At 38.2% G+C, this 27,999-nt stretch overlaps 1 protein-coding gene across 1 annotated transcript; it reads left to right on the forward strand.

Moving 5' to 3' along the window:
• Positions 1 to 27,997, forward strand: ghrhra (growth hormone releasing hormone receptor a). Its single transcript, XM_069157698.1, has 13 exons — positions 1 to 214; positions 918 to 1,026; positions 13,072 to 13,179; positions 14,959 to 15,059; positions 15,422 to 15,519; positions 15,981 to 16,113; positions 18,112 to 18,265; positions 20,980 to 21,040; positions 21,168 to 21,237; positions 22,253 to 22,347; positions 24,196 to 24,325; positions 25,644 to 25,685; positions 25,921 to 27,997. The coding sequence occupies exons 1-13, from the start codon at positions 134 to 136 to the stop codon at positions 26,065 to 26,067; spliced, it is 1,329 nt and encodes a 442-aa protein (XP_069013799.1). The 5' UTR covers positions 1 to 133; the 3' UTR covers positions 26,068 to 27,997.
• Positions 27,998 to 27,999: the final 2 nt, after the last annotated feature.

The raw sequence follows: 27,999 nt of genomic DNA on the forward strand, positions 1-27,999 counted from the left end.
CCGGGCTGCATCTATCTTAGCACATTTTTTACACCGAGCCAACAAAGAAGTCATTCTTTGAGAGTCACAGAGGAACAAATAAACCTGGATTTGCGCTCACAGCATCATCCGATTTTGGGATATAAAGAAGAGCATGGAAATGTTTAAGGGGCTAAAAGGACAAGAGAAATTCATGCTCCTCATCTTTTACCTCCAGCTGTGGTCCAGGCCCGTGGTAAGTGACATGTAGATCATTTGATTTATGAAGGCACACTGCAAAATCGTCCTATCATCCATACGCCGATTCAAAGCAACTCAAAGTGCATCAAAAGTTGCCCCGTTTATTTAACACGCAGAGATCCTTCTAATTAGGAAACGCTTTACTTAATTATACCTTAATTACGTCGTTCTTATAATGCGGTTACCCTCATTGTCCCGTGTCCTTCTCTGTCTCTTTGGGGAGTGCGCCAAGCTTTGACAACAAATGTCCTCATTAACCTGCTAGCACTAATTAACGGATCAAGGCTTTCTACCTGCCTCCATCACCGCGGCGCGTCTAGTATAAATTAAAGACTAAATCTGCAGGGAAACACGAAAAAAAGGGTTTTACTGGTGCAGATTATAGGTTTGAGCAATAATTCACAAAAGGCATGGAGACAAAAATTACTTCCAATTCTTGTAAGTTTTGGGATATTATAGCCTATGAACTTGAGCCAACTTCTAATTATCAGGGAAGTAAAAATGTATTTTTCCCTCCTCGCTTGAAAGTATTGTCCTAAAAGTGTGCCCATTGATGTTTGTTTAATATACTGCTGTGCGTGTCAAGCTGCACCCACTCACGCGTCTTGACTCCTCCGAGCTTCAAGCGAAGAAAAGCCCCAGCTTGTTCTGCATATGTCTGCTTTATTGTAGATAACTTAGTTGGCTCGTGTTTTCAGGTTGAAGCAATTCATCCGGACTGCGCCATCATTTCTCAACACCTGAGGGCTCGGGAGATCTGTAGCCAGACGAGGAGGAGCGAGACGCAAAACCAGACCGACCACAGCGGTGGGTTCACGTGTGATGATGCTGCTGCTGCTTTGTGTTTCTGCACACAAACACACACTCCGACATAACTGAGAAACCTTTGCTCACAGAGAGAGGATTTTAAAAGACATGAATGAAACAAGTAGTTTTGTAATGTGCTGAGGATGAAAAGATGTAACATAATGCATCCGAAAACATGTAGGGAGGGAACTGGTGGAGGTCAAAGAGTCAGCAGTTTTAGCTGGTGAGGCTGCTTTATTACATTTTTTTTTTCCTGGTGAGATATTTGCAGCTTTGTATGAACTAGTTTTCATCATGACATACAGGAGATATTAAGGCATAACCATAAATACCCTCTTGCTACTTCAAGGTGTGAACCATACAGGATAAAACCCCTAAACATCACAAAAGTTAAATACATGTACACCGGAAATTAATTTGAACTTCCCATATGTTTTAGCTTCCATTGCATTGTACCTGGATTTCTTATAGAAGGTAGAACTACAGCTGATTTATCATTCATTTTCAGTTTGTCTGTAAAATATGTAAGTGAAGAAATAGGTTACATCTTTAGAGCCCATAGTCTTTTCAAATGACCCAACCAGCCATTGGAAATCCCAAAATATTCAGTTGACCCATGCAGTCAAAAAAGAACAACACTAAATTGCAAATGATGTTTGTTTGTCCACAAAAAAAAAAAAAAAAAATCCAGAATCTGTGAATGTGCATACACCTTTTTTAATCAAAGGAGGGTGATTACACAAAACCCTTTGGCAAGACACCTGGCAACCTTCCATATTGACCAAGATGAAAAACTGAATGCACACCTGTGTGTGCTTTGTGACCTGTATAACTTAAGCTCCACCCATACACAACAAAAATCACCTGTATAGAAAAAAATATGAATATAAATCCGACCAGGAACATAACTACAATTAACTGTCTCGTATTCAAAGATTTTAAGTGGTTTCATTTATCATTTCAACCACTGATTATTAGAAATCACATCATGGTTAGGCTATGCTTAAACTGGCTTCTACATAAGGTGCGCTTTAATAATAGATTTTACAGAATTTTGCTTGTAATCGCGTATTTAATTGGTATCGCTACTTTTACTCAAGTAACTCAACTTACTTAACATGTTGGTTGTCTGTCTTGTGATAGCAGCTGAAAACTGAGGTCAGTGCATTTGTAGCAGCAGTACAAGTAGGTGACAGCTTTGATTTCACTTGAAGTTATTTTGAAAGGCGGGGTATGCAGAGCATGGCTGAGGTGTGTTATTATACCATGTTTTCTGGGTCATACTGATTTAATACCCACACTGACACCTGTTCTTCCTCCTGATGAGGCCTCACCTGCTCATCCTCACAGTCTGACTCCTGACTTTATTATAAATGAATGAACCTGGCATCTCCCAGTGGGCTGTAATGTGTCCATGACATGCACTTTGTCAGAAACTACCCCAGAACAACAACAATAGCAGCTCCCTTCTGCGAGAGTGATGAACTTTAACATTTCCAGACAAATATGATCTTTAATTAACGCCGAGGCGACACAACACTTTGGTGCAAAGTTGTCATCCGCTGCTCATTACACAGATAAATGTCTGCTGATTGATTTCACTGTCAAAGTAGGTGTGTTTGTGCGTCCATCAGGGTGACACCAACTGTGCAGGTGACGTGTAATCATGGAGAGCTGGAGAGTCATGCAGTGTAGATATCTCACCTTTGTGAAAGAAAAGGCATCATCAGGGATTGACTCCAGCTGGGCCGAAGTAGATATCATTCGATCTATAGCTACTGGTTTAACATTTGGTGCCACTGGCTAAGAATTAGATAAAAATGTATTTGTTTGATTCAATTTAGGGCTGAAAATAACAGCTATTTTCATTAACAATCCACATTTTGCCAATTAAATGATGAGTCACTAAGGCCAAAAAATAAATAGTGAAAAATACCTATCAGCAGTTCAGAGAGCCCAAAGTGATGTCTTCAAATTACTTGTTTACTCTGATCAACAACTCAAAACCAAAGAAAGATCATCAGTTTGAAATGAAAGAGAAAAACAGAAAACCTTTATGCAGAAACACTTTCAAGTGAAATATTGTGACATTATTGTACTGGATGGATTAAGATCTCCCCAGCAGGATGACATGTAATCATTTCAGTGATGATCTGACTTTTAGCGCCATTATCAGGACATAGTGTGTATTTGTTCAAACACCTGCACAGCAAATGATAGCATAATAATGCAATAAGCCAAGATGGTAAACATGCCTTTTAACCATCAGCACCTTGTCACCGTGAGCAAATCTGACTGACTGATCACGACTTCACAGCACCGACAGCATGGCTGCAGACACCTTTTCTTATTAATCATTTTAAACTGGTGGCAATGGCAAGTCTAAATAGTTGTCTGAGCAAGGACTTACCTGGCTGTCTTCTGTTTGATGTTCCCATGAATTACCAGTTGCCTCGAGCCCTGTGTTGAATAAAGACTCTGCTCACTGTTCCTTCATTTGCAGAGTCACAATCCATGTCTATCGTTTCCAGAGTGCATAAATGTCCAGGTTTTACATCTTTTAATTAACACACAACTTTGTGCACGACATACAAACTTTAGCGCTACAGCGTCACTTCCGGGTTTAACCACCTGACGACAACAGTGATCTTCCAATGAGCTCTAGATGTTAGTACAACGACACCCAGCGGACACACAGTGAATAATAAATAAATGTTAGTTACTTGAGCAACGTATTCGAGGGGGCATAACTGTGAAGTGTTTAGTTTAAAACTTTCAAAAACGGAGTAAACCTCTCCACAGTGTGTATAGAGATCGCAGAGTCGATGTTTGAAATGTTTGAGTATTTGTATAGCAGTGATATCTACTGAAGTTAGCATGCAAACCAGCTATCGTCAGTCAGTCCTATATCTTGTAATACCGCTTTGTAGCACAAGATGATAGCGAGTCACTGTAGCGTCAACCAAGTGACAGTAAACCTAACGATGACTGAAATTCTCTGCAATACAGAAGCAGAACAAGAGTTAATATTAGTGTTGTTTCCCACCGCTGGAGAAACAGCTGCTCCTGACAAGTGAGGGAATGAAGTCTGATGCTGAACTCATTGCATTTCTGGTGAGTAAACAGCTGCTAATGTTAACGAAAGGCACCTAATAGTGTAATGACGGGGCTGTTCTAACCATCGGTTATACGGGGACAAACCCCAGTGAGCTGACAAATCTCCGGGGCGGTGATCTGTAAAAAAAAAAAGCCATTACGCTTTTGCTGACTCGATCTGTCTCTGTGTGTCGGTGATTCAGTGTTCGTGAGAGCTGCTGCGAGCGACCCCGTCCAGCTGATGTGTCCAGGGTTGAAATTTTATACACAGCACACCTCTGTATAATGTGACTGACAGTATAAATATGTTTAGTTTGCTGTTGATTCACTCTCACTATCATCTCCTGGTGTACAAAGTGATACTAAAAAAAATGCAATTTAATTCATACAAGTTACACCTGTTCACTCATAAATTTAAATGATACATTAAAATGTAGTTATTACTAGATGATATTTTAAATATTTATTCATATGCAGTTTTATTATATTGACTCCTTATAGTAACACTTTATCGTTACATCTAAATTTTATTATATTGTTATTTGTTCACGAGGATCTGATTATGGATGTTATGTGGGTTACATAAAAAAAAACAACACATTAGTTAATACGCTTACAATACATTGCACTGCCCAATAAATGAAGACATCATCCAGTTCCTCCCTCAGCGATGCTGCGGAAGCACTCACTCCGTGTCCGAAGTCATTTCATTTGTCATTGTTAATCCTAAATGAGGTGACATTCAAGTGGCTAGTGTATAGCTTCAAGAGCTCTCTGTTCATCAAAGCCTAAGAATAGAGTCCTGCTCTGTGTGGAAAGAAACTCTTTTGATCTGAAAAGAAATGTTTAAAATGAAATAATCAACCTCTTGACATGTCAGTTAATTGTGAACTGTGACAATTAGACGCACCAGGGAATAAAACATGACAGTTTCCCCAACACAATTGTTCACATTTCCCCCTATGATTGCACACAAGGATGTCAGGCCCAGTGAGACAGTGTAAGTTTCCATAATTTATGGTTTCCGCTCCATTCACTCTGGCTTTTGTTATGTGGATGAATGAGGACAAATACTTCTCTTAACATAGATCATATAATTGTGCCTCTTCCTTTGGCATCTCTAATCTAAAATTTTTTTAAGATTTTCATAATCAGCACATCACAGTAGTCTCATCTTTCTCAGCATCTGTATGATTAAAATCCAGAGATCTAAGATCTAAGCAGCTTGAAGTGGGAGCTCCCTTATGGGAATATTGTTCAACCACTTGACAGATGGTAAAAGTTTAAGTTAAACACCGATGCAATCTAATCTGTAATGCAATCCAACAAAAACACCTTAAAAGGTAAACAACCTAACCTAATATAAACTTTGGTTTATATTTGGTTCAGAGCAAATCACTTGACCTGTCCGTGAGGCTTTGGGGAAACAGGATGAAGAGTCCACAGCCGTGCTAACAACTCTGAGGTTTCAAACAGCTATATGCTAACATGCAACAACCCCATTAAGGTAGAATTCATAAGTGAGCTGTTGTATTCAGTTATAATAGACTGGACAAGTGTATCTAATAAGTTGACGAACGAGTATAAGCATACAGCACATTGTAAGCTACTGCTACAGCCAGGGTCATGCCTAAACAAGTGGCTTATATTGAAGTGGCGATCATAAAGTTCAGAGACAGATCCTGTTCGTGAACGGAGAGCAGCACAGTGATGTGCACGGTGCAGGTGAAAGCAAGTACCTTCTTGAGTAAATATTCCAACTTTCATTGCTTAATCAACATCAGCACCCGAGTTCAATTAGTTTTTGTGACCAGTTGTACGTGTGCATTTGGGATTTCACCATGGACCTGAAACTTGAGCAGAGAGCGCATTCAATTTTACATCGAACTCGGGAAATGTACAGCAATCCAGCAATAAACCAGGTGAGGTGTCTTAAGTGACGTTCACGTTTCAAGAGCGGCAGAAGAAGCTGCATCAGGTCAGGAGTGCAACCAGGTGGGCTTTCTTTGACAGTTGTGCACTGTGAATTCACCCCCCGGGGTCAGACTGTCAACACCGAGTTCTACTGTGAGGCATCTGAGGGAAAGAAATACAGTGCAAACAACAAGAACAACAACTATAACAAACAACTCGCTCGCAGTGTATTCAAAACGCAAAAGGTTACTCTCCCACAGTCATCGCTCCCCACCACTCTTACTCACTGGTTTTAATTGCATCTGAAGTTTTACTGGTCCCCAAAACTTTGTCACAAAATCTGAAGTGTGCTCTGATCAAGTTTCAAGTCAATGGTGAAACTGCAAATGCACACGTACCAGTGGTCACAAAAAACCGATGAGAAGCTGGAACCATGAAAGATCACTTACAAATGGTTAACAAAAGAGCTGCAACTGATTTGCTATTAATTGACAACAAATTTGTTAAAAACCCAACATTTTAAAAGCTATTCTGTGTTTCGTTTGTAAAATGTGTCATGCAAATAAAATATTCATGCACCTCAAATCTGTACTTCAGTAAGTTTACTTTGTTACATCCACCCTGAACCTAATTTCATGATAATCCATCTAACAGCTGTTGTGATGTTTTAATCTAGAGCGAAAGGATAGACAAACCAACTATAATCATCCTCTCTTCAGCAACAGGAGCAAGTAAAAAAACCTTCCACCTAATTTTGATATTGCTCATGTGAAGTACCAAAAAAAAAAAAAAAATCCAAACTAACCAGTTTTGTTCTTGTAAATTCATGGTAATCTACAGGCAGAATTGGATGCACTTCAAAACACCCACATCTATTGTTTTCTTTGTGAGCCCACATGCTGTCATTATGTCAAGATGTACCACTGTCCTAATTCAGACTGTCAGTGTGCATCAGCTCCCCAGAGAAGCAGCAGTTTTAACACATTTTCTTCCTGGTTTGGCTTCCTGGTCACTGACTGCTTCACTGTGTGTGTAGAGAATCCGTGACAGGTGCAACTGATGGCAAATAATGCACCTTCACATTAGACCTTTCTGACTTTTGATGAATTCATCTGCTGCTTTGTTGTAGCAGGTGACTTTAATTCACCCAAACAACCTGCCAGGTAATTTTTGCAAAGCAACACATGAAATTCAGTAATTAAATCCAGCCTACCTTCAGCGCTGCTGTTCTACAGTGCCATTAATGCTGCAGCTGAATCTTGGTTTTGTTTCTTCCTTTCACCAAAGTGCCAAAAATGTGGCACCATATTTGCCATGAAATTACTATGCAGAAGCTGCTGCCTCTGTTCTATTAGGATTAGACCTACTTTATCTGTGTAAACCTGAAGATGATCCTCCCACATATTGCGTGCTTAAAAAGACACCTCCCCCATATCAAATTTAAAACATTAACCCTGCGGAATAACCACAACATTGGAGAAGGAAATCTCTTAATCCCCAATACCAATTCAGTGCCTGTAAATTTTCAGTTTTTTCCTGTTTCCAGTTAACCCCCAATACACAGTTAACTGCAAGCTTGTAACCACATCATTTATTTTCCATCCAGCACAAGCTGCCAGTTTTTAAATCGCCTTATCTGCAATGGATTTCCTCCTTTTACAACAAGATGTGCTCGACAGAGAGTGGTTTGAAAAGCGTTGCTGTTTTCCAATTTTTTGTTCCTAAATAGGTATCTTCGTGTAGATGGAAACCCTCAAAGCAGGGGAGAAAATATTTTATTACATTAGAGAAAATAAGTTGTTTCTTGTAAATAGTAGATATAAAAGGTGCAGGTATAACATTAACAATTGCTCTATTGCTTTTAAGTGTCCCAGTAAACCAGTGAGTATTGTCTTAAAACTGATTGACCTTAATTTAATGCAGTCATTATTCATGTTATCACCAGCAAGTAGGCCAGTGCTTTTCCCACATAACGCATCTAAATGTCAGCTGTTATCAAGCTCTCCGTGGACACAGATTCTTGTCTTTGCTAAAAATGGCTTGTGGTCAGCCAATATATATCTGTAAATATTTTATACTTCAATTCCACTCTGCACCGAGTCCACCAAATGAAATTACATTTTACCTCAGCCAAGATATTGCATATTGTATTTGTGCAACAAACTGGAAACAAGCAGGAATAGAATCAGGTCTTGACTTCTGACTGAAGCTAAGTGGTTTTTCTTCTGCAGAGTTTTGGCCTTTAGACAGTTGGTGATAGAAAATTATCATCACTGCTTGGGTAATCGCCAAAACCAAGAATTTAGCTGGACTGATAAGGAAAGCATAAAACCCATAAACACTGTAAAGAAAACCTATGTAAAACCCTCGGTGCAGTGATATAAACAATGTTCGTGACAATTTAAACCTGAGGACGCTTGAATCATAATGATCCCACCTCATGATCTGTGGAATTTCTGGTAAACTAGCAAAAAGTTATAGATTTGATGTTACTCACCAAAGCACATTGTATGTATCCTTGAACATGATGAATGCCCCACCTTCTTGAAGGTTTGAATCCACAAACTTCTGTCACAAGAGGAAAGGACCCAAACACAAAACACTGAGGCAAGTGTGAAGCAAACAGAGAACTTAACTTTCAAATAATTGTTGAAAATACAAAGGCCAGGCAGGTGAACATAGTACGGAAGGAAAATAGGAGCAAACATCCAGGCAGGGTCCAACGCTGAAAAGACATTGACAGAGAAACAGAAATCTCAGAAAACCTGTACTCTGGAAACACTAGGTTGGCAGAGTGGCTGCAGGTGAGAAGATTAAGGTGGTGGTAACAGGTGAGGGGAGTTTGGCAGGCAGGAGATTGGCCATAGAGAGCAATACAGGGAGAGACTGGGGACCTCTGGTGGGTGGAGGGAGTAATACAGGGATCAAACTCGATAACAGAAAAGAAGAAAGACCAAAACCTCTTTGCTGCATTTTCTGGCACATTACTGCATTTCTTGGTGCATGAACACTGCCTGTTGATCAGTGGAATAGTGTGACCATCCTGAGGGGGAGCATGATTTCCCAAAACAAATTTCATGGCAACAAGCCAATAGTTGTTGAGATATTTCACTCAAAACCACAAATGTGTCAGAAGAAGATAAAACAGATATGTCATTTGGAAACTATAAGTGTCAGTACAAAATGTCATGACAAATCATCCAGTCGAATTTGAGTTATTTCAGCCCCGAGATAGACTCACATAATGGCAATGGCATTCATAATGTAGGCTGTAGATGAGGACATGAATTGTTAAACATGTGGTGGCGTGTTTGGTCGTCACCTGCTACGTAAAAAAAAAAAAAAAAAAAAAAAAACCGACAATTCATAACGCTGCCCCTGAGACAATAACTCAATGAGCAAACACTCAGTGAGATGACAGACGATCTGAAAGAGCAGTTTGGCACAATCCTTCTGTCCCCTGTGGATCCTCGACTTCAGGAATATCAGTCTGAGTCAGCCTGACAGCAGTGCAGGACACGCAGAGGTGAATCATCCAGGGCCTCGGTGAATAATCCCACACCCCAGCAGCCCCACTATCATGTCCCAGGCTTACATTGAAAGTGACATCATTTTCGTCAGACCACCCGACTGAATGCAAGTGGTTGCATTTGTGACACAGAGAAACACCGCAGAAAGAGCACCTAATGGATTTGATACAGTGGCTTTGTACAAATGAAATAAGAGAGAAAATGCAAATTTCTTCCAGACAGATTGCTGCTGCCTATAAATCTCTAGTCTGTCTCAGATTAATGTCAGCAGCCATGGTGATGGTTCAAATTACCCAGAGGGATCGTCACTGGCAACTGTAGAACAGAAGCGAAGAAGCCTTTCGGATGAGAGATGAAATGCCTCAGAGATTCTCAAGCACTTCCAGTTGCCTTCGGATAACACTTAGACGATTAGGATGACTGAAAATCTTCACAGACAGTCAATGTTACCATCGATAGAGCCATGCTGCTGGTATGGTTTAAAATAGAGACATCCCTCTATACATCCCACGTATACAATATATCACACTTATAAATGAAACAGTACTTCCCCTTTTATGATCACCAATTGGTAAACCCTTCTGATAGAAAAGCCTAAGACCTTTCTTGCTAACATGGCTTTGTCTCACAAAATCTTCCTTCCTAAACTACCTTCCAGTGTTACCTTCCACAGCATTTCGATCAAGTTTAAATAAATACCAGGAAATTAATAAATTGCTTATTTTCTACCCTTAACATCCATGTTGCCCTTTGCTAAACACCAGTTAAGAACATGTTGACTGTATGGAAGAAACAGCCTCGCCACAAAATCTGGTTCACGGACATCCTGCTGAGTGAAGAGTAGGAATCATCATTTAAGATTCAGTTCGGCTGTGTTCACGTTTTCTCCAGGCACTCTGAAACACTTTCACGTTCCACGAAACTTAGTGCCAGAGGAATTACTTTTTTTTTTTTTTTTTTTTTTTTTTTTTAAGTAAATTGATTTCCTACTGAAAACATTTTTGACATCTATTTTGGTCTCACTTTGGGGAAAAATGACAAAACAAACAAAACAAAAAAACTTTTTTGAATTAATCACCGCCGTTGACATTTATCCAACATGGATGGGAATAACTTGCCGCAATGTTTGCCACAGCACACACGTCTATCGGAGGGGAGTTACTCCATCATTCATTCAGTTACTCCTTTCAGTTCTTTCACCGCACTGATATGCAAATTGGTCCGTTATATAGGCTACCGATATGTAATCCCAGGTTTATCTCGAATCTGGAGAGCAGGAGACAGTAGAGGGATAAAAAACGGGCATGGATTGCATAAAGCAGAGGCTTTTACCGCAATTAATTTACAATGACAAGATGAGGTTGGTCTGCACATTAGATGTCTGATGGTTTTATACATCACTTTTGACTTATTTTCAGGATTCATACAAATACCCTTGTTTCTTCACGCGAGTATGTGATGAGGTAAACAGGTCACCTGTATGTACTGTGTTTGCTGTGGAGGATATTTAAGCTGTTAAAGGCCTGAGGTTGACTGAAATGAATGTACCCAGTTCTCCATAAATATAAGTGACGCTGTCAGGCATCATTATTCTTTTGCTGATGTTCAGGGACTTTTTAAATTTACTGAAATTTACTGTCAAAAATGTTGTGAGAAGCTGAGGCTTTTGACTGATGAACAAACGGTACTGAATCCTCTTTTCCTTTGTGGTATTTGGTTACGTTTACAGGCACACGATAATGTTGTCGCTATAAGATAGGCTACTGTAAGAAAAACAGATGTCGGTTTAAGTCGCTTATGTGAAGGGATACACCGGCACAAATTATAAGGAGAAAATTGTCTTTTGATCATGCAGGGGGTATCCTGGAATGCAATACCAACACTTGAGTCTGCAGCCATGCTAGCAGCTAGGTTGAACGGTGATGGGTCATTTGAGCTAAATGCTAACATGCACGATGATGCAAGTTCTTTATGTTCAGCTGGTATAATGTTAGCATGCAAATACTTGCTAAATGGCATCAAATGCAGAGTAGCTGAGACTGTTTGGGACTGTCATTACTTTTACAGGTATTTGGCCAAAAACCAGAGTTGTAAAATGATGATGATGGATCGAGATCAGGGGTCCCCAACTTTCTTTTCTGAGAGCCACTTTGACAAAATTAAAGTTTACTTTAGTTAACTGAGCTCCACCAAACCAGCTGAATAAGCTTATTTTATGTGATCAGTTACAAATTGATACTCAACACAAACATACTCAACCAGTAGCTCCTGATTGGAGACACTTGAGCTAGATGAAAAGGTGGATCACCACAGGTATTACAGTTTATCCTATGGGGAACATGAATGTCTAAAACCAATTTCATGGCAATCCATCCAGTAGTTGTCGAGATAGGCCTATTTGCAATGTGCTGCATCAGGGGAACACCAAAGTCAGTAGGTTATATCCTCTGGGGAACATGAATGGTTGTTTTATGAAAATTAATCTAATAGTTGTTGAGGTATTTGTGTCAGGGATCAAAGTGGTCGACCAACTGTAAGACTGACGCTGCTCGCGTTGCTAAGAATATAAAAATATCCGAAAAGGATTTCAGAGCTCACTAAAGAAGTTTCTCCCTGTAAATCTGGGCCCCAAAGAACAGAGAGAATTTGATAACGCTCGCTGCCACATTTCTAGATTTGTGTCAGTTCAACAGACAGGACTTATCACCAGCTATCAATGTGATGACACAGAACTGACCAAAAGCATGAACTCTGGAGGAATTAAATATTTTTGAAAAAGCAAACATGAATAACCGTGCAAACAGTAAATAAAGTGTTTACACTAATGTAATTTGTAATGTGACAAGAACATCCCTCAAAGCTATGGGTGTGATGAAAGAGTGGCGCTGTCCAGACAAAAACAGAAATAGAATCAGTAAATAAAGGCCATCAGAATTCATGTTTTCTGACACACACATAGAAGTATGGAAGTAGTGACATGGACAGAAAGTCAGCAGGGTCTATGATTGAAACGCCTGTTTATTAGGATCAGTAGTGGAAGGGGTATTCACATCATTTACCCAAGAAGAAGTAGCCAAACCACACTGTGAAATTAATATATTACAAGTTGAAGTCTGGCATTGAAAATATTACTAAGCAAAAGTAATTATTATGACAAGTATCAAAAGGAAGAATATTTTATGAAGTAGAAAAGTGTCTGTAATGTGTCAGTAGTTTTCTTTTCCGCCTGTAGCTGCAGCATTTACTGTTTTATATTCTGTTGTTTATTTGTGCATCAGATTTTTACAAACCCAGGATATTCTTTGTATGCAAAAATCGCAATCTGAAAATTAAGTATTAACTAAAGCTCTCAAATAAATATTGTGAAATAAAAAGTACTTGAATTATTAGTTATGAATTGTAGTGGAGTCAGAGTATTAGTCGGCATAAAATGGAAATACTCTTTACTTGTGTATTGATATTAACTGACCAGTCGTGATGCTCTTCCCTCTGTTTGTGTTTGTAGGATGTAAAACAGAGTGGGACGAGGTGGGATGCTGGCTGAGAGCTGTAGTTGGGCAGGTGGTCAATGTATCCTGCTCCGAAGTCTTCCAGCATTTCTCCAGAAATCAAGGTTGGTAATCTAATCATCTAAGCCATAGAATTATTGAAAAAGAGAAAGTAATGGAGCATCCCATTCTGTCCTGGTGCACTGTCAATTTCTAAATCTAAGTCTATATTTAAGTCTAATTATCTGTACTGTATAATTTGCAGCACTAATGCAGACTGGAGTCACTGATAGAGGAGTGCAGTATGAATTATTCATGTATGTCTTTCTGGCAATATTATATATATGCTCTGTGATGTTTCTGGCAGAAGAGATGACAATCTGACATCTTCTCAGGCTGTTGCTGTCTCCACAAAGAAAGTGAAGATGACACCAAATTCTTGTATTACAATTATCTCGTCATGAGGGTAAAAGTGTTGTTGACTTTAATCCCTTTTCACCCTCGAGGTCCATGTTCTGGGGCCAAACGATATCGGTTGAAAGAACACAACCGGCAACAGTTTTTGAGGGTTTCCTAGAGTGCCACATTCACTGAAAAGGCCGCCAAGAACAACTATGACCAAAATGGATTTAACATTGTTGTACTTAATTTGTGTTGCATAAAATTTGGTGGAGTTGTCGTTTTTACAGGTTCAAAAACATCAGCACGCTTACTGACTGTTTTTCACTCTACTTTACAATTTTGATCAGGCAGAATTGCCGAATTTCCCCACTGTGGGATTAATAAAGTCAATTTTATCTTATCTTAGAAGTAAACAAACATACATTTTTGCTTGAATTTTTTTCAATTGCACACTGGCCCGGAGATAAAGACAAGGACACTTTTTGCATTTCAAAATTCTTACCCACAGAGCCCAAGGTTGTTTATTTTGTGCAGCTGTTACTGATTGAATTTAGGGACTGTTTTTCAGGGGAAAGTTTAAAAAAAAAAAAAACCTTCAGCTTAAGGGAAAAAAGTGGTTTTATTTTTACTTTTTGAAACACTGATAGTATTTAGGTGTTTATTCACTCATTCAAAAGTAATTTATTTTTCATAATAGTGAAATGATATGCAACTTTACTTTAAACCTGCAAGTTAGTGTTTTAGAGGATTGCTAGTAAATATTCAAATATAAGAACATCTATCTTCTAGTCGTAGTGCATACAGACATTGTAGATAATAAGAATACTGGTCTTGTCATTCTAATTAGATCATTACAGGAGGTAAGGTCAGGATCATTAACGAGTAATGTTCTTGTCTCCTTTATCTTGATAGAAATCATGGTGCATTATGATTAGAATTTCAGACAAACAAACCAGATTCTTTGCTTTCAGCAGTGGAGTTTTCAGTATTTCCTGTTAGATCCTGTTTGCTCAAAGGAAATAGAGAAAAAAACAACAACTCATGCCATACATTTTTTGTGCATATTTGTTCAAACACACAGATACACAATAGTCAAGCTAAGATCTGTGTATGATGTCTGTGAAATACACATTTAGATGTACAGTAGAACCCCAAAAATTCAGCTTTTTGGGGAGCTATCCAGCTGAAAGCTTCCTCCTGATACCAGCTGTTTTCAAATGGACATTTACCTGGAGTAAATGTCAATGGACTTCAACAGTGACATGAAAGCACACAAGCACTCAAATATATAAATAGACACATAGGCAGACAATGTTGGACATTTGGACATTTATAACCAGCATTTTTACTCATACTGTTGAGAATTTTATGAATTTGAGTGTTGCCCAGCTTTGCTGCTTCCATTAAAATATATGTACATGTGTAAAAACTAAGACAGAAAGAAACGTGAAAAAAAAAGGTTTACTGAGCGTCTGAATTTGTCTTTGCGTCCCTGCTGTTAGGTTATGTTTACAGGAACTGCACGGTTGACGGTTGGTCTGAAATGTATCCACCATACGAGGAGGCCTGTGTTTTCAGTGATGACAGCGAGTCTGAATCTGAGGTATGCAGACGTGTTTTAATCATATCAGTTTATTAAGCAAAGTTATATGGTTTCTGTTTTGTTTTTTTCACATCTTTTAGTAAAACTAATTACAGCACAATCGATGGTATGCATTTTTGTATTCATATTTCAGTTAACTTTAAATCACCTTTTAATTTCTAGAGTTTTTTTTATATGATTGATCATTCATGTGTGTAATAATGGACGCACACCATGATCCATGTCAGCTTTACAATTTCAGACAGATATTTCACTAATCAAGCCATTTCTCATTCCTACATTTGACTGCATCGCAATTTACTCACTATTTTTCTCTTGGCAATGTATTTTTTTAAATTTTTACTCTGTCTCTGTGTCTCCAGACGAGTTACCTGTATACGCTCAGACAAGTTTACACTGTCGGATATGCCACCTCGCTCATCTCCCTCATTACAGCTATAGTGGTGTTCGCAGCCTTCAGGTGAGACTGGAGCAGCACACACTGTCAACACACACACACACACACACACACACACACACACACACACACACACACACACACACACACACACACACACACACACACACACACACACACACACACACACACACACACACACACAGAGAGAGAGAGAGAGAGAGAGAGGGAGGGCAGTAAAAGGGAAAACTGCTCATTTACTCAATATTTGCATAGTTAAGTTAAAGTTTCATGTTTAGAGTGGCAGAACAGCATCTTACAGTTTTAACCTGAATATCCACATAATCAGATGATGAAGCCTCATCGAATCTTTGTGGCAGAGGGGCTTGTGATTCATGTAACACATGCACTTTCATGCAGTTGTTTACTTGATTCTGTCTTGGGAAATGTCGATTGGCATATAGAGTGTAGTACATATACGAGAAGTTGTTCAGTTGACAACTCTGCATTTTATTGTTACACAGGAAGTTCCGCTGCACCAGAAACTACATCCACATCAACCTGTTCTCCTCCTTTGTCCTGAGAGCTAGCGCTGTTTTCATTAAAGATGCGGTGCTGTTTGCTGATGAGACCTTGGACCACTGCTCCATGTCCACGGTGAGATCGCTAGTTATTCAGTGATGTTTCCATCATGAAATATGTATTCCCACATCTGCTATATGATCGAGTTAACAACGGAAAGAGACAGGAAAGACGAGGCGGACACGTGGTAAACTGATGGGTAAATTAATGAATGTTGAATCCTCTCATTAGATGACAAGAGTGAGGAATTCTTTTAGCAACAATTGAGTTTAACTACATTTTTTATTGTGGAAAAGAACATGTCAGGTATGTCCCCTTTGAATTTTGTGGATAAAGTGATTGTAAGGTAAACAGCTTATATCTTTTACTACAAAGACTCATTGTATTATATTACAATAGCACTTAGTTGTTTCTTTGTAGTTATTTGTTATGCCTCAGTGCCGGTGACCGCCGGAGGCTTTTATAAGGTATCATTTCTTCATATTAACTCATAAGTGTAGGCTTCCCCTCCTCAACCAAGGAACAAATAAGTTAGGTAAATAAATCGAAATAAACTTTAATCGTAGTAAGCACAGTGATGATAGGACTTTCTGACATGAAATAATACTCTAAATTACTGTAACTGCCCCATTTGTCTGGTACAGGAGCGTCACAAGATAAACAGCAATCAATGCAGAAATTAACAGTGCAAAACTAAAGTGTCCGAGATTTTTTAAATTTCTAATCAGTTGTTTTCTTTTCTTTGAACTGACGAGGCTGTTAGAAGGAAAAATTTGCTGGTGGTCTCCGCCTTATTCCTTTTTTTTTAAATTTAAAAAAATATATATATTTAGTGTTATTTTAAGCTATAAATCACAATACAGTTCTCACATAAACTATATTAATTTGCTTGTATATATCAGGCTCAAATATATTCAGAACATAGTCATGATTTCTCGTGACAGTGCATTTCTGAGGTTGTTAAATGGCCCACTGTTGGCAGTGACGTAAAAACCACAAATATTCTGAATCCATAATCAAAAAGGCTGAAAATGCTTTTTGTGTGAAACCACAGAAAAAGAAGAAAATGTAATCAATAAATAAACAACCAACCTATTTAACCTGCATGTCTCTTCAGCTGCATTTTCTACCAATAGGGGTCTGAAAAAGCAATGTTCAACATTTTCCTACAAAATAATCCATTTTTCTTTTACTTTGTAAGTTAAAATATATATAAACAGAAATCAGAACAGCCAAGACGACTAAACCTCTCTGGAACACATGGAATCAAAATAAGCTTTGCCTTTTTGATCAGCTACAAGATGTGTGAACTTGAGTCACACAATTTTTGATATTTTCTGAGTTTTTGTATAAAATAATTTCAATTTGTAGACAAACATTTGGGCTCTTGTGTTATAGAATTAGTTTGTGTGAAAAATGAACATCACTGAGAAACACTTTTGGGCGAGAGACACTTGTCAAAAAAATATTTTCTTGCCTGCAAACACATTTCAGCCATTTCACCTCACCAAATCCTTTATCACAGCCTTTCAGACCACATGCTCACCTTTATATTGCAGCTGCTGCAGTGAGACAACAGGCCCGTGGGAACAGACTTGTCATTATGCATCTCTTTAAGTTATATATTTTTTTCCATCGCCTTGCATCTCTTGTTTAATGCCTTTTTGTAGATGCTTTTTGATATCTTTTTTTTATTTTTCATTTCGCTTATGTTTCGTGTTTTGTTTTTGGTTATTTGGTGCTTGTTCTTGTTGAGTGTTTTGTGGTTATTTTGTGTCTCTTTGCAGTTGTTTGTTTTGTCTATGTTGTAGTTTGTTCGAAGTGAAGTATCTGAAAAATGCTTTGTTTCCAATCTCCAAAGAAGACTTTACTCTCTGAGCTCCAAGCTGACGTGAGCGAATTTGAAAGGAATATTTTAAATGTATCATTAGAGAATATCATGAATGAGTATTCTGCTGTGCAGACCAGAAAGATGATTCAAAACTATTTTCATCTCTACGTCTCAATTCGATGTGTGTTAAACAATAACCCACATCGAACACAAATAACGTTGTTTTGTTGTCTTCTCTTTAGACAGCGTGCAAGTCAGCTGTGGCTTTCTTCCAGTTCAGCATCCTGGCCAATTATTTTTGGTTGCTGGTGGAGGGCATGTATCTGCAGACCCTGCTGGCTCTCACCTTCGTCTCGCAGAGGAAATACTTCTGGTGGTACATCCTGATTGGATGGGGTGAGTGAGAATGACTGACGGGGTTGGCTGGGGCAAAAAAAACACATCAGACTGGATGATGGTTGCAAATACACATACCATTTTTATTCATTTTACAAAAACACTAAAAACACCAAATAAAGCCGTGAATTAAATGGTACATTTTTCAGAAATGCTTATGATTTAGTTCAGTCTTGGATGTAAAGAGGGGAAACATTGCTTGTCCTGACAGTGAGTTCAGGCGGAAAACAAAGCAAATATTCACCTTGGTTCATTCCTACAAAGTCGACCTCTGAATGTTGTGTTTATTCAACCCAAATAGGTTATAATAGCTCAGATAATGTGCTCACTGATTATTTCCCTCCAGTCTCTCATCTCTGCTTGTTTAATGAAGTCCCGGAATATGTTAAAGTCAACTCGCCTTTCTGTGAACTTTCTGTGACCTGGCAAATTTGCGTCAAATGGTGTCATTTTCATTTACTTTGTATTCGAAAATGGAGAAAAATTTACAATGTCAGAAACATACATTACACAAGTGGATGAAGGTTTCCGTATCAGATAATTTGCATAGTTGTTTTTATAGTTATGTAACAAAGTTTTTTTTTGTTTTGTCTTGTACTGGCAATTCCTAGTCATTAACCAGGCTTCAAATTATATGCTTGTTTTAATGTGTTCTGGCTTTTCTTTTCTTGATATGTTTTTCTTTATATTCTTTATTAATAGCAGCCTTCAGTCTCAATTGTCTTGTAGGTGTGCTCAACCTGTTTTCATGTGCATTTTCCATTAAAGAAGCTAACATTGACATTTGTAAGATCCAGAAATATAATGTACGGAAAGTTTTCATGCGTAGCTAAGGTGATAAAATTAAAATGCATCAAAGTGCTGTAGAAACCTAAATCGATGAGATCTTGTATTCATTTGAAGAGGATTTTTTTTATTTTAATTTTAATTTTAAAGGTGCTTTTTTTAATCATATCATTTTGTTGCACTGTTCTACTGTTCTGATATACTGTTCTAACTAGCTGTCAGTTGCAGTGCTGTATTATAGTATACTGAATTATATTGTAAGGTGCCTGTGTTATTTGTGGAATCTATTTTTAGACAACAAATCAGTTCCGAAAAGCAGCTCAGCCTCAGCAGTGACTGGAGCGTGCTTGTTTTCCTGGGTTCTCTCTTTGTTTTCTCCTTGTTCTTTTGTTTCCTTTAGCTTTTTATGGATGCTTTATGTGCTTTTGCTTTGTGTTATCCTATGTTCCCCTGACAACTGCTTCCCATTGTCTTCCTATTCCCAATCCATTGTCTTTTGTTTGTTTCCTGTGGGCTCTCTATTTTCCTGGTTAAGCCTGTACTCTCAAGTGTTTTTAAGGGAAGTTAACTTTTGTTGATGTTGTTTAAGCCCAGTTATCAACATGTTACAGTACAATCCAGCCTCACTGAGTCGAGCAGCCGTCCACCAGCTCTGTTCAGAGCAGCACTGAAGACTGTTCTGGTCAGCGTCTTTCGAACTGTGATATCTCAGCAACTATTCGATGGATTGTCATGAAATTCATCCCAGAGGATGAATCCTACTGACGCATGCAAAAGACGACTCGGCATAAAATCATTCAAAGACAATGAATCCTAATAACGACAGCCATCCCTTAAATATTTCCTCCAGTGCCATCATCAAATCAAAATTTCGATAATAATCAAAACCTTTAAATCTAATGCTTCAGATGCACTTTATTTTTTCAATTCTAATCAGCAAATGTTTTCATTTTAACATAATAAACTGAAAGGGTGAGCATGGTAAACTATCACTGTCATTGTCAGTATGTTAGTAGGGAAGAGCACTGCATTTGTAATTACGAGATCTCGCAGTAGAAAAGACCAAAAGATTAATAGAATACAAATAACTAGGACAATCACAAAAAAGATAGAATAAACACTTCTACAAATTTTCAAGCTCATATTCATCATGTACAGTAGTATCAGGTAGAGCCTTCGCTCCTCTAAGTATAGCAATGATTAAGAACCATGTTTACCTTTTAGAAGATGATATACTCACGAGATATTACATCATAATTACAATAAGGTCTACAATTTCTTTCATTTCTTGTAAATACAATACATCCTGGATTAGACTCATATTTCGCGAGTCTTGTTGTCACATGGGGACGTTCACCTTACTAAACTCTGACATCTTCAATCTTCAATAGATGAGCTTGTAAGTGTCAGATTTTATACGGAGTAAGTGACACCACAAATGCTGAATTTAGGGTTGAATGGATGATGTTGAACACACTGTAAAAGGTACATTGGCTTCAGTTATGATAATGTACTCTAACTCAAAGCCATACTAAAGACATATAAAATACTACGCACTTGTTGCTGGAATATGAGGGGATAAAAATCTCCGTCACAACTATGATTTTTTTCAACCTTACAAGTGTGTTTGTGCACATACGCTCAGTCAGTATCCCGGGTGACTCTGATGTGTCTTATCAGCTTCTTTCCGGCTTTACTATCCTCCTCTCTCCTGCCTCCTGCTTCTATCCAGTGTCTGTGTATTCTTTTGGCATTGAAATGCAAGTGGGACACAAGAGAAATTTGATACACAGAATATACCCCCTGTTTTATGCGCCTGACAACAATTCCATAAAAAATGCAGCAGTGATCTGTGTCTTGAGTGTCGTTCAGATTAATTTCACTTGACGGATAAACAGAGCATGCATAATTAATCTCTTATATTATAGGGCTCCCGTCTACAGTTCTCATACTCTGGGTTTTGACCAGATTCTTCTATGATGACAGAGGGTATGACACATTTTATTATATTACTGTATTCTATATGTAACAAAGCTTCTCACTGCATGTTTAACAGGGAAAGCAACCGTACTGTGATTTCAACACTCATTTGAATTTAATCTGGCTTTAATTGCAGTTGCTGGGACGACACAGACAATGTTGGCATTTGGTGGATTATCAAAGGACCAATAACAGCCTCACTGCTGGTGAGTGGAGAGCAATGAAACACCAGTTTAAATGACCTTTTGTTCACTTATTGATATACCTGTGAGCTGTCTGTTCCGTTGAGGAAATTAAGAGTAATTATTTGAACGATGGGTTCTTATTTTCAGGCAGAGGTGTAGTTTGTGCCTCTCCTGAGGGTTACCATTAATTAGCAAATAATTAATCAGTAACGTCTGAAAATCACACAGGGCTGTTCATTAAAACGTATAAAGCTTACTGCCGACTGTCTCTTCAGCATCCTCCAAGAATCATCAAGCCATCCAGTCACACCATCTTTGTTTTGATCTGGAAACAGAGATGTAACATTGGGAATGGATTAAAAACGTACCTTCGCTTTCAGCAGATGGAAAACTTTTCCATCCAGATAGTTAAAAGAGTGTCAGCCAAAAACACCATCAGAACAGTAACATGTATTTCTGCATGACCGTTTGGCTTTTTCTTTCATCGCCTGTGGCGTATCACGCAGGGAAACTGATGGTTACATGTATGCTCACATTAATAAGTAAGAGGCAGCGATAAATAAAACCAAGTTCTAATTTCTTGCCTGCACTCGCGAGCTTTGCTAACCGAAATGACAATTGTCATTGGCAACTCGTGTTAGCTGCAACGAGCTAGCTAAATAGGCTAATGGTAGCACAGCAAAAATCTCTTGCCGATATTGTGAATTATTCCAATTGACTATTAAAATGAGAACCCTGTAATAAAAAAGTGTCTTAAATATTCTACTGAAAGACTGAAGCTAAAGCTACATGTTCCAGGCACAAAAGTCAGAATCCTCACCATACACCTAGTCCTATAAAATGTATGAAAATCGTGTCATATATCTTTTCTTATTTTATTGGAACTTAATGTGTTTAAAAATGTAATAAACTTTGGCTTATAAAGGCAAATTCAAATAGATTATAATGCATTTACAATTTGTATGTACTTTCTTTCTTTTAACCAATGTGTGTGGTATTTTGCATTTGGTAAATTATACATATGTGTCTCTACCAGGTCAACATAGTCATCTTCATCAATGTCATCCGGATTTTGGTTCAAAAACTTAAATCTTCAGCCATGGCTGGGAACAACGACACCGGACATTTTATGTAAGTCACAACTTACTAATACAACTAATTGAACTTGAATCTAACCTTTACCGTTTACATTTTTTTTATCTCCAGAGGAAGAATCCTGCAGACTTCAGTCATTCTTTGACCTTTTATGTAGCTCCATCAAGTAAAAATTCTAATTTGCGATTTATGATGAAATCCCATGGCGAGGAAAGAATCAGTCCGTGGACGTTTATTCAGAAAAGCCGTCAATCACAACGAATCCATTATGTCGAAGTACAATCTTTTTATAGCATTAAATAATTAATCAAAAACAAACTTGTTAGAAAAATGAACACTTAAACAACATATGTTATGAATACGTAATATGACAAACTTGTTATTTGTTAGATTTGCGACTGAGATATTTTGGCTTTATTTCTGGGTAGCTGACATGTCGTCCATTTTTTTTGTACAATCTGTGCTTTTGCCTCTCAGAGCGGTTAAAATACTAATAATGTGGATACTGTTGAGAACTGTGCTTATAACCTACTGCCAACATGTCTGCTGGTCAAAAATATAAGATATGGAGAAAAGAAGGTTCTGCAAGTATTCAGTGATGAAGCCCAGCTTTCTGTCACTGATACTTTCACAAGGCAAGGTCACATTTGTTTACATTAGACCTAAACTCCATACAACACTCTTAAGTTACAATACAAACGTACTGCTCAGTGTTGAGGTGAAACTGCTGAATGAGACATTAAAATGCCAGAAATTAAAGGGAGCTGATGAAATCTTCTGATTCTGCCGTGAAATCCTGCTTTACCTGAATGAATCTTTCCTCCTGTTGATGTTTGGCTGTTGCAGATTCCTGCTCGGATGAATTAATTTAGGGTGAGAGCACATAAAAATAGCACCTGGTGCCAGAAATAGATGTTTCCTTCATCGCTGTGCGACAGGATTGTTCCACCAGTTCAATGAATGTTTCACACGTTCTAAAGCTTCATCTCTATCTCACTAACTTCAATCTGATTCAGGCGGAACTGTGACGTTAACACAAAAGCTCGGATCCTAGGTATGACAAAAGACAAGCAAAATCCTATTATGGGCTTGAAATAATCTGATGGTTTTTTTTTTTTATTCCTTTTTAATCGGTCCTGGATGTGATGTTATTTCTGATCACAGTGATTTTGGTTAGTTTTGAATATCCAGATGAGTAAAACTACATTGCAATGTCATTGTGTAGCAACTTGACTGAGACGCTGTGAATCTGATGTAGTAAAATCATCAGACAGCAAAACAAACTCGTGCAGCCATCTCTGTCAGGGGTTAATTTCACATCTTTTCATTAATCTTTGATAGACTGGATACTTTAGATAGAGCCGTGCCAAGTTAAGTTACGATCGCAATGACAAAAAAAGACAAGAAAAGGAAGATTAAGAGAACAAATAAGGATGCGTATCTCGGGTTGTTTTTTGTTGTTGATGACGCAGATGCGGATTACTTGCAGCAAGTTGTCACAAACAACAAAACAAAAAAAGTAAATGGCAACATTTACATGATATTCAGACATCAGACATCTGACTTGAACTAAGCTTTGAGCACAATGCATGTTTGTTTTTTGTTTTTTTGACATTTTAATCTCCTCCACTGATTGGCCTGATGACAGAGCCGTTTTAAAGGTCAGCAAAATGAAGATTTGACACCAGTAATTTAGCCTTGATGAAACTTGAACAGTGCTTTGTGTCTGGCATTTAAAACTTTACATGTAACTCTGACAGGACTGGGACTGGTTGTTTTCAGTATGCTGTAATATTTCAAGCTTTAAACAGACATTACATCATAATCTGGATTTATGTCGAGTCTTTATTCCGTCTTTCATTCCTTTGTCTTTGCTTCTCTCAGGAGGCTGGCTAAATCCACACTCTTCCTCATTCCTCTGTTCGGGATGCACTACACTGTATTTGCCTTCCTTCCGGAGACCACTGGAGTAGCAGCCAGACTCTACATTGAGCTGGGACTGGGCTCCTTTCAGGTATAAAACAAAAGAGAGAGTACAGACACACAAAGTCTGTTAAGACAGATCACAAAAAGTGATTAAAAATGACTTACTTACAGATCTCAGGAGAGGCAGCTTTCATTGTGGCTGCAGTGGGAGAAGCACAGCTGTTACTCATCACATTAACGATGGCTCTGCGTTATTTACAACTGTAATTTTCTTGCTGTGAATGGGAGTGTTGGAATCTTTAACACTTAACCTTTTATGTTTGGTTGAATTATTATTTGCCTTTTTAAAGAAAAAAAAAATCAACAAGTTAACAATAGAGAAAGGAAAGGAAATTAAAAGAGAGCGTTATGAATGGATGACCGAATCCGAAGCCGTGTCTCAAATAGCTCTCTTCCCTCAGTACAATCACATATAGTGCTCTTACATGTTAGGACTTTTAACTTGTGCAGTACTTGAATTTCATCATGGTAATGTTGTCTCAAGTCGCTCATTCCTGTTCTGTAACAGGAACTTTGAAAGCATCACCCGCCAACATATCTGCTGGCTGAAAAATAACTATTCTGTTCCACAGCAGCTGCAGCTTCCTCAGATGCTGCAATTTAAAAATACTGGACGGTGAAAAGTGTCCAGCGTTTTGTACTCAATTTTTGGACCGTTATGACTGATGACTTAGTGCACTGCATGTTTCCATACGTCACAGTGCGAACACACCCACTCACTCAAAGTAGCAAGTAAAAGTACACAAGTACGCAATTTGAGTCACAGCCAAGCTCTCTGCAACTTTTTCAAATCGTTTTTTAAATAGTTAAAACAGCTTTTTTGCTGACTACATTAAGGATACACGCTGACCTATTCCCCGACACGTTCAAGCTGTTGTTCGGTTGGTTTATTTGGGCCCTCATGCCGTTTTTTTTACATGGGTAATTAATCTGTTGACTATCATGTGGATGGTTGCAAGTCAGTTCAGGTATTCCAGCGCTCAGACCGAAGATAAAAAAAATAAACAGAAATTAGCACCTCAGAGCTGCTTTGGTACCAATGATTTTTGTCAGACTACAGGAAACAAAAACTTGCAAAAAGGCAAGGCCACTTTGACAGTTATGCAGCACCGGATTTTTTTTCATAAGCCAATGTTTTGGCAATAGTTTGCCCTCTTCTGAGGTTAAAGCTCTTATCCGTATGCAGTTGTGTTTTTTTTTTTTCTACAGCTGGCATGACATTTTGTGCAGTTCAGTGTTTGCTACACACTGGACTTTTCTTTACTTTTATCTCACAGCTGATTATATCTACAATCAGCACCTACTGTTATTCTTTGATTTTAAAACAGCTGTCTGTTGTGTTGCAGGGGTTTGTGGTGGCACTCCTTTACTGTTTCATGAATGGAGAGGTAGGTGAATGAAGGAGAGATGCTTTTATGATATAAAAATCATACAATCGTTTATCATACACAGCTGCTGTGGAGGAACAATCTTCATCTTCTGTGGCTGATGATTCAAAGGCATATTTTCACGTGTGCATGGCATGGTTGAGTGGCAGCAACATAGCAGTGGCTCATTGACTGGTGACTTTTCAGACTTCTCCAATTTTCTGCAAGTTGCATATCCCACATGTTGTTTCCGCAGGTCCAAACAGAGCTGCGGAGGTGGCTGTGGAAGTGCCACAGTCAAAATCATCTCACTCCAGCCAAGAGAAGTATCACTCAGATCATAATTCCAACCCGCGGGGGACTCGGGCTGCCTCCTCCGAGCGGCAACATCTCTTCTGTATGATTTCAGAGAATATCTGAGAGAGAGAGAAAACAAAACTGTCGCGAAAATGTCAAGAAATATAAACCGCAGGCAGTTCTCATAGCTCAACATGCTGATGACACTTATACAACCTCTCTGTGAGAACACGAGACCGTGATGGACACTGGTGAGTGATTCTGGAAATGTGTCAGGATGCATTAAATCAGTGTCAGCAGCAGCTCTAAGTCTGAGGATGGTGCAGCACAAACTTGTAATCTGAATGACAGTGTGCTCCATCTCGTCTCATTAACACGAGTGCTTGATTTGTGAGGACGTCGCGGTGCCACAGTGGGGATGGAAACCGCAGCAGAGACGGAGCTCGTGGGAGGACGATTTCACATGGTTGTGTTTACAGTTCGGACCACACCAGTACAAAAATAAGCAAACGTTGAGAGATTATACAGAGACAGCTGTGAAAACAATATATGATTGATCTTGGCTGAAAACATGTTTGATTTTTCTGTGCCGCCCTGAACAGAGGCAGTTACACTATTTCAGTCCGGGCTGAAAAACATGTTGGTCTGAATGTGAATGTGTTCACTCACTCAGCATTTTCACCGACTGCCTCAGAGAAATGTTCAAGACCCAGAGGGACCTGAACAAGTATTTAAAGTTATTCGTTTGTGTGTTTAGCTGCCATACATCGGTGCAATGTGTCTTAAAAGACTGTTTTGATGAACAGTATTTGTGAATATTTATTTGTTTGTTTTCCAATTTTCTATGCTATTGCCAAATGTGATTACTATTATAACTTTTTGACACATAGTTGCACTTAATAATAAAAAAAAACGGCTGCTAAGCATTTACATGGTAAAACGGCATCTGTTCTGTTTAACTAGACTGACATAGTCTTAGGATATATCATAGGCTGACATCAATTCTTTTTAATGCTGAAGATTTCACTCATTTGAGAGTTACCCATATTTTGATGATGGTACAAATTTACAGCAAAAAAGTGAAAATAGCTAAAACACTAGCAGCAGTCAGGTTTTATTGCCATTTTTGTTGACTATTGCACATTGTCATTCATATAAGCATTTCTTGAAAGAAAAGACATTGTTTTAAAAAGGTGCTCTTTTTTGCCAAGAGCAAGATGAGAAGATTGCCACCACTCGTATAAAAACAGGAAACAGCTGGCTCAGCACTGCTCAAAGGCAAAAAAAAATCCTCCTACCAGCACAATTGAAGATAAATAACAGGTTGCATCTGGTTTGTTGAATCTGTAGCGAGAGATGTGGTATCAATCTTCTCATCTAACTCTTGCTAAAAACGTTAAACTCCTCTTCATAGCCATATCACTATATGACCAAAGTAAACAGCTATTGTAAGGGATGTTTTGAGTCTGTCTCAAGTCGAATGATCTTGTCTAAAGTGCAGTCAAAATATATGTATTCAGTTAACCTGTATTATGACTGAAGCTGGCCTTATTAAATAGACTGGGTATCGGTCCACTTTACGATTCACAATTAATCTTCCGTTTTGCTTCATTCATCTGCAGCGTTGTATACAACACTTATGTATGAAGATAATTATGATGCTATTCGACATCATGACTTTACAATTTCAAACATTTTTGTTACTTGATGAATAAAAATAAAAGCAGAGTAATGGCCTTGCATTGTGGCTTAACTTAATTCACCTAACTTAATTCAACGCTGAGAGTTTTATAGATTTTAAATTTTACAAAAAAAAAAGATGACTTGACAAAAAGAAAATCTCTGCTGAGAATTTTTTAATAAACAAAGTATAATGCACTGCACTTTATTTGTCATTGCCATTACACAATATATTTAAATTTTGCACTTTACTTTGAACGTTCTGTATTTGAGTTGCTGTTCTTGTGGATCTAGTGACGGTTGGCATACTGTATGGTAGAAAAAACGCAAAGTAATAAATTAACAATTTGTGGTTTAA

This window comes from Embiotoca jacksoni, unplaced genomic scaffold (genome assembly GCF_022577435.1).
Source record: "Embiotoca jacksoni isolate LCO1_2020_lvr unplaced genomic scaffold, fEmbJac1.0.p SCAF_22, whole genome shotgun sequence".
Lineage (NCBI taxonomy): Eukaryota > Metazoa > Chordata > Actinopteri > Embiotocidae > Embiotoca > Embiotoca jacksoni.

Coding starts and splice junctions, on each gene's coding strand:
- ghrhra (XM_069157698.1), top strand. CDS start 134: ATGGAAATGTTTAAGGGGCTAAAAGGACAAGAGAAATTCATGCTCCTC. Junction 13,180..14,958: donor GCATTTCTCCAGAAATCAAG/GTTGGTAATCTA, acceptor CCCTGCTGTTAG/GTTATGTTTACAGGAACTGC. Junction 16,114..18,111: donor ACCACTGCTCCATGTCCACG/GTGAGATCGCTA, acceptor TCTTCTCTTTAG/ACAGCGTGCAAGTCAGCTGT.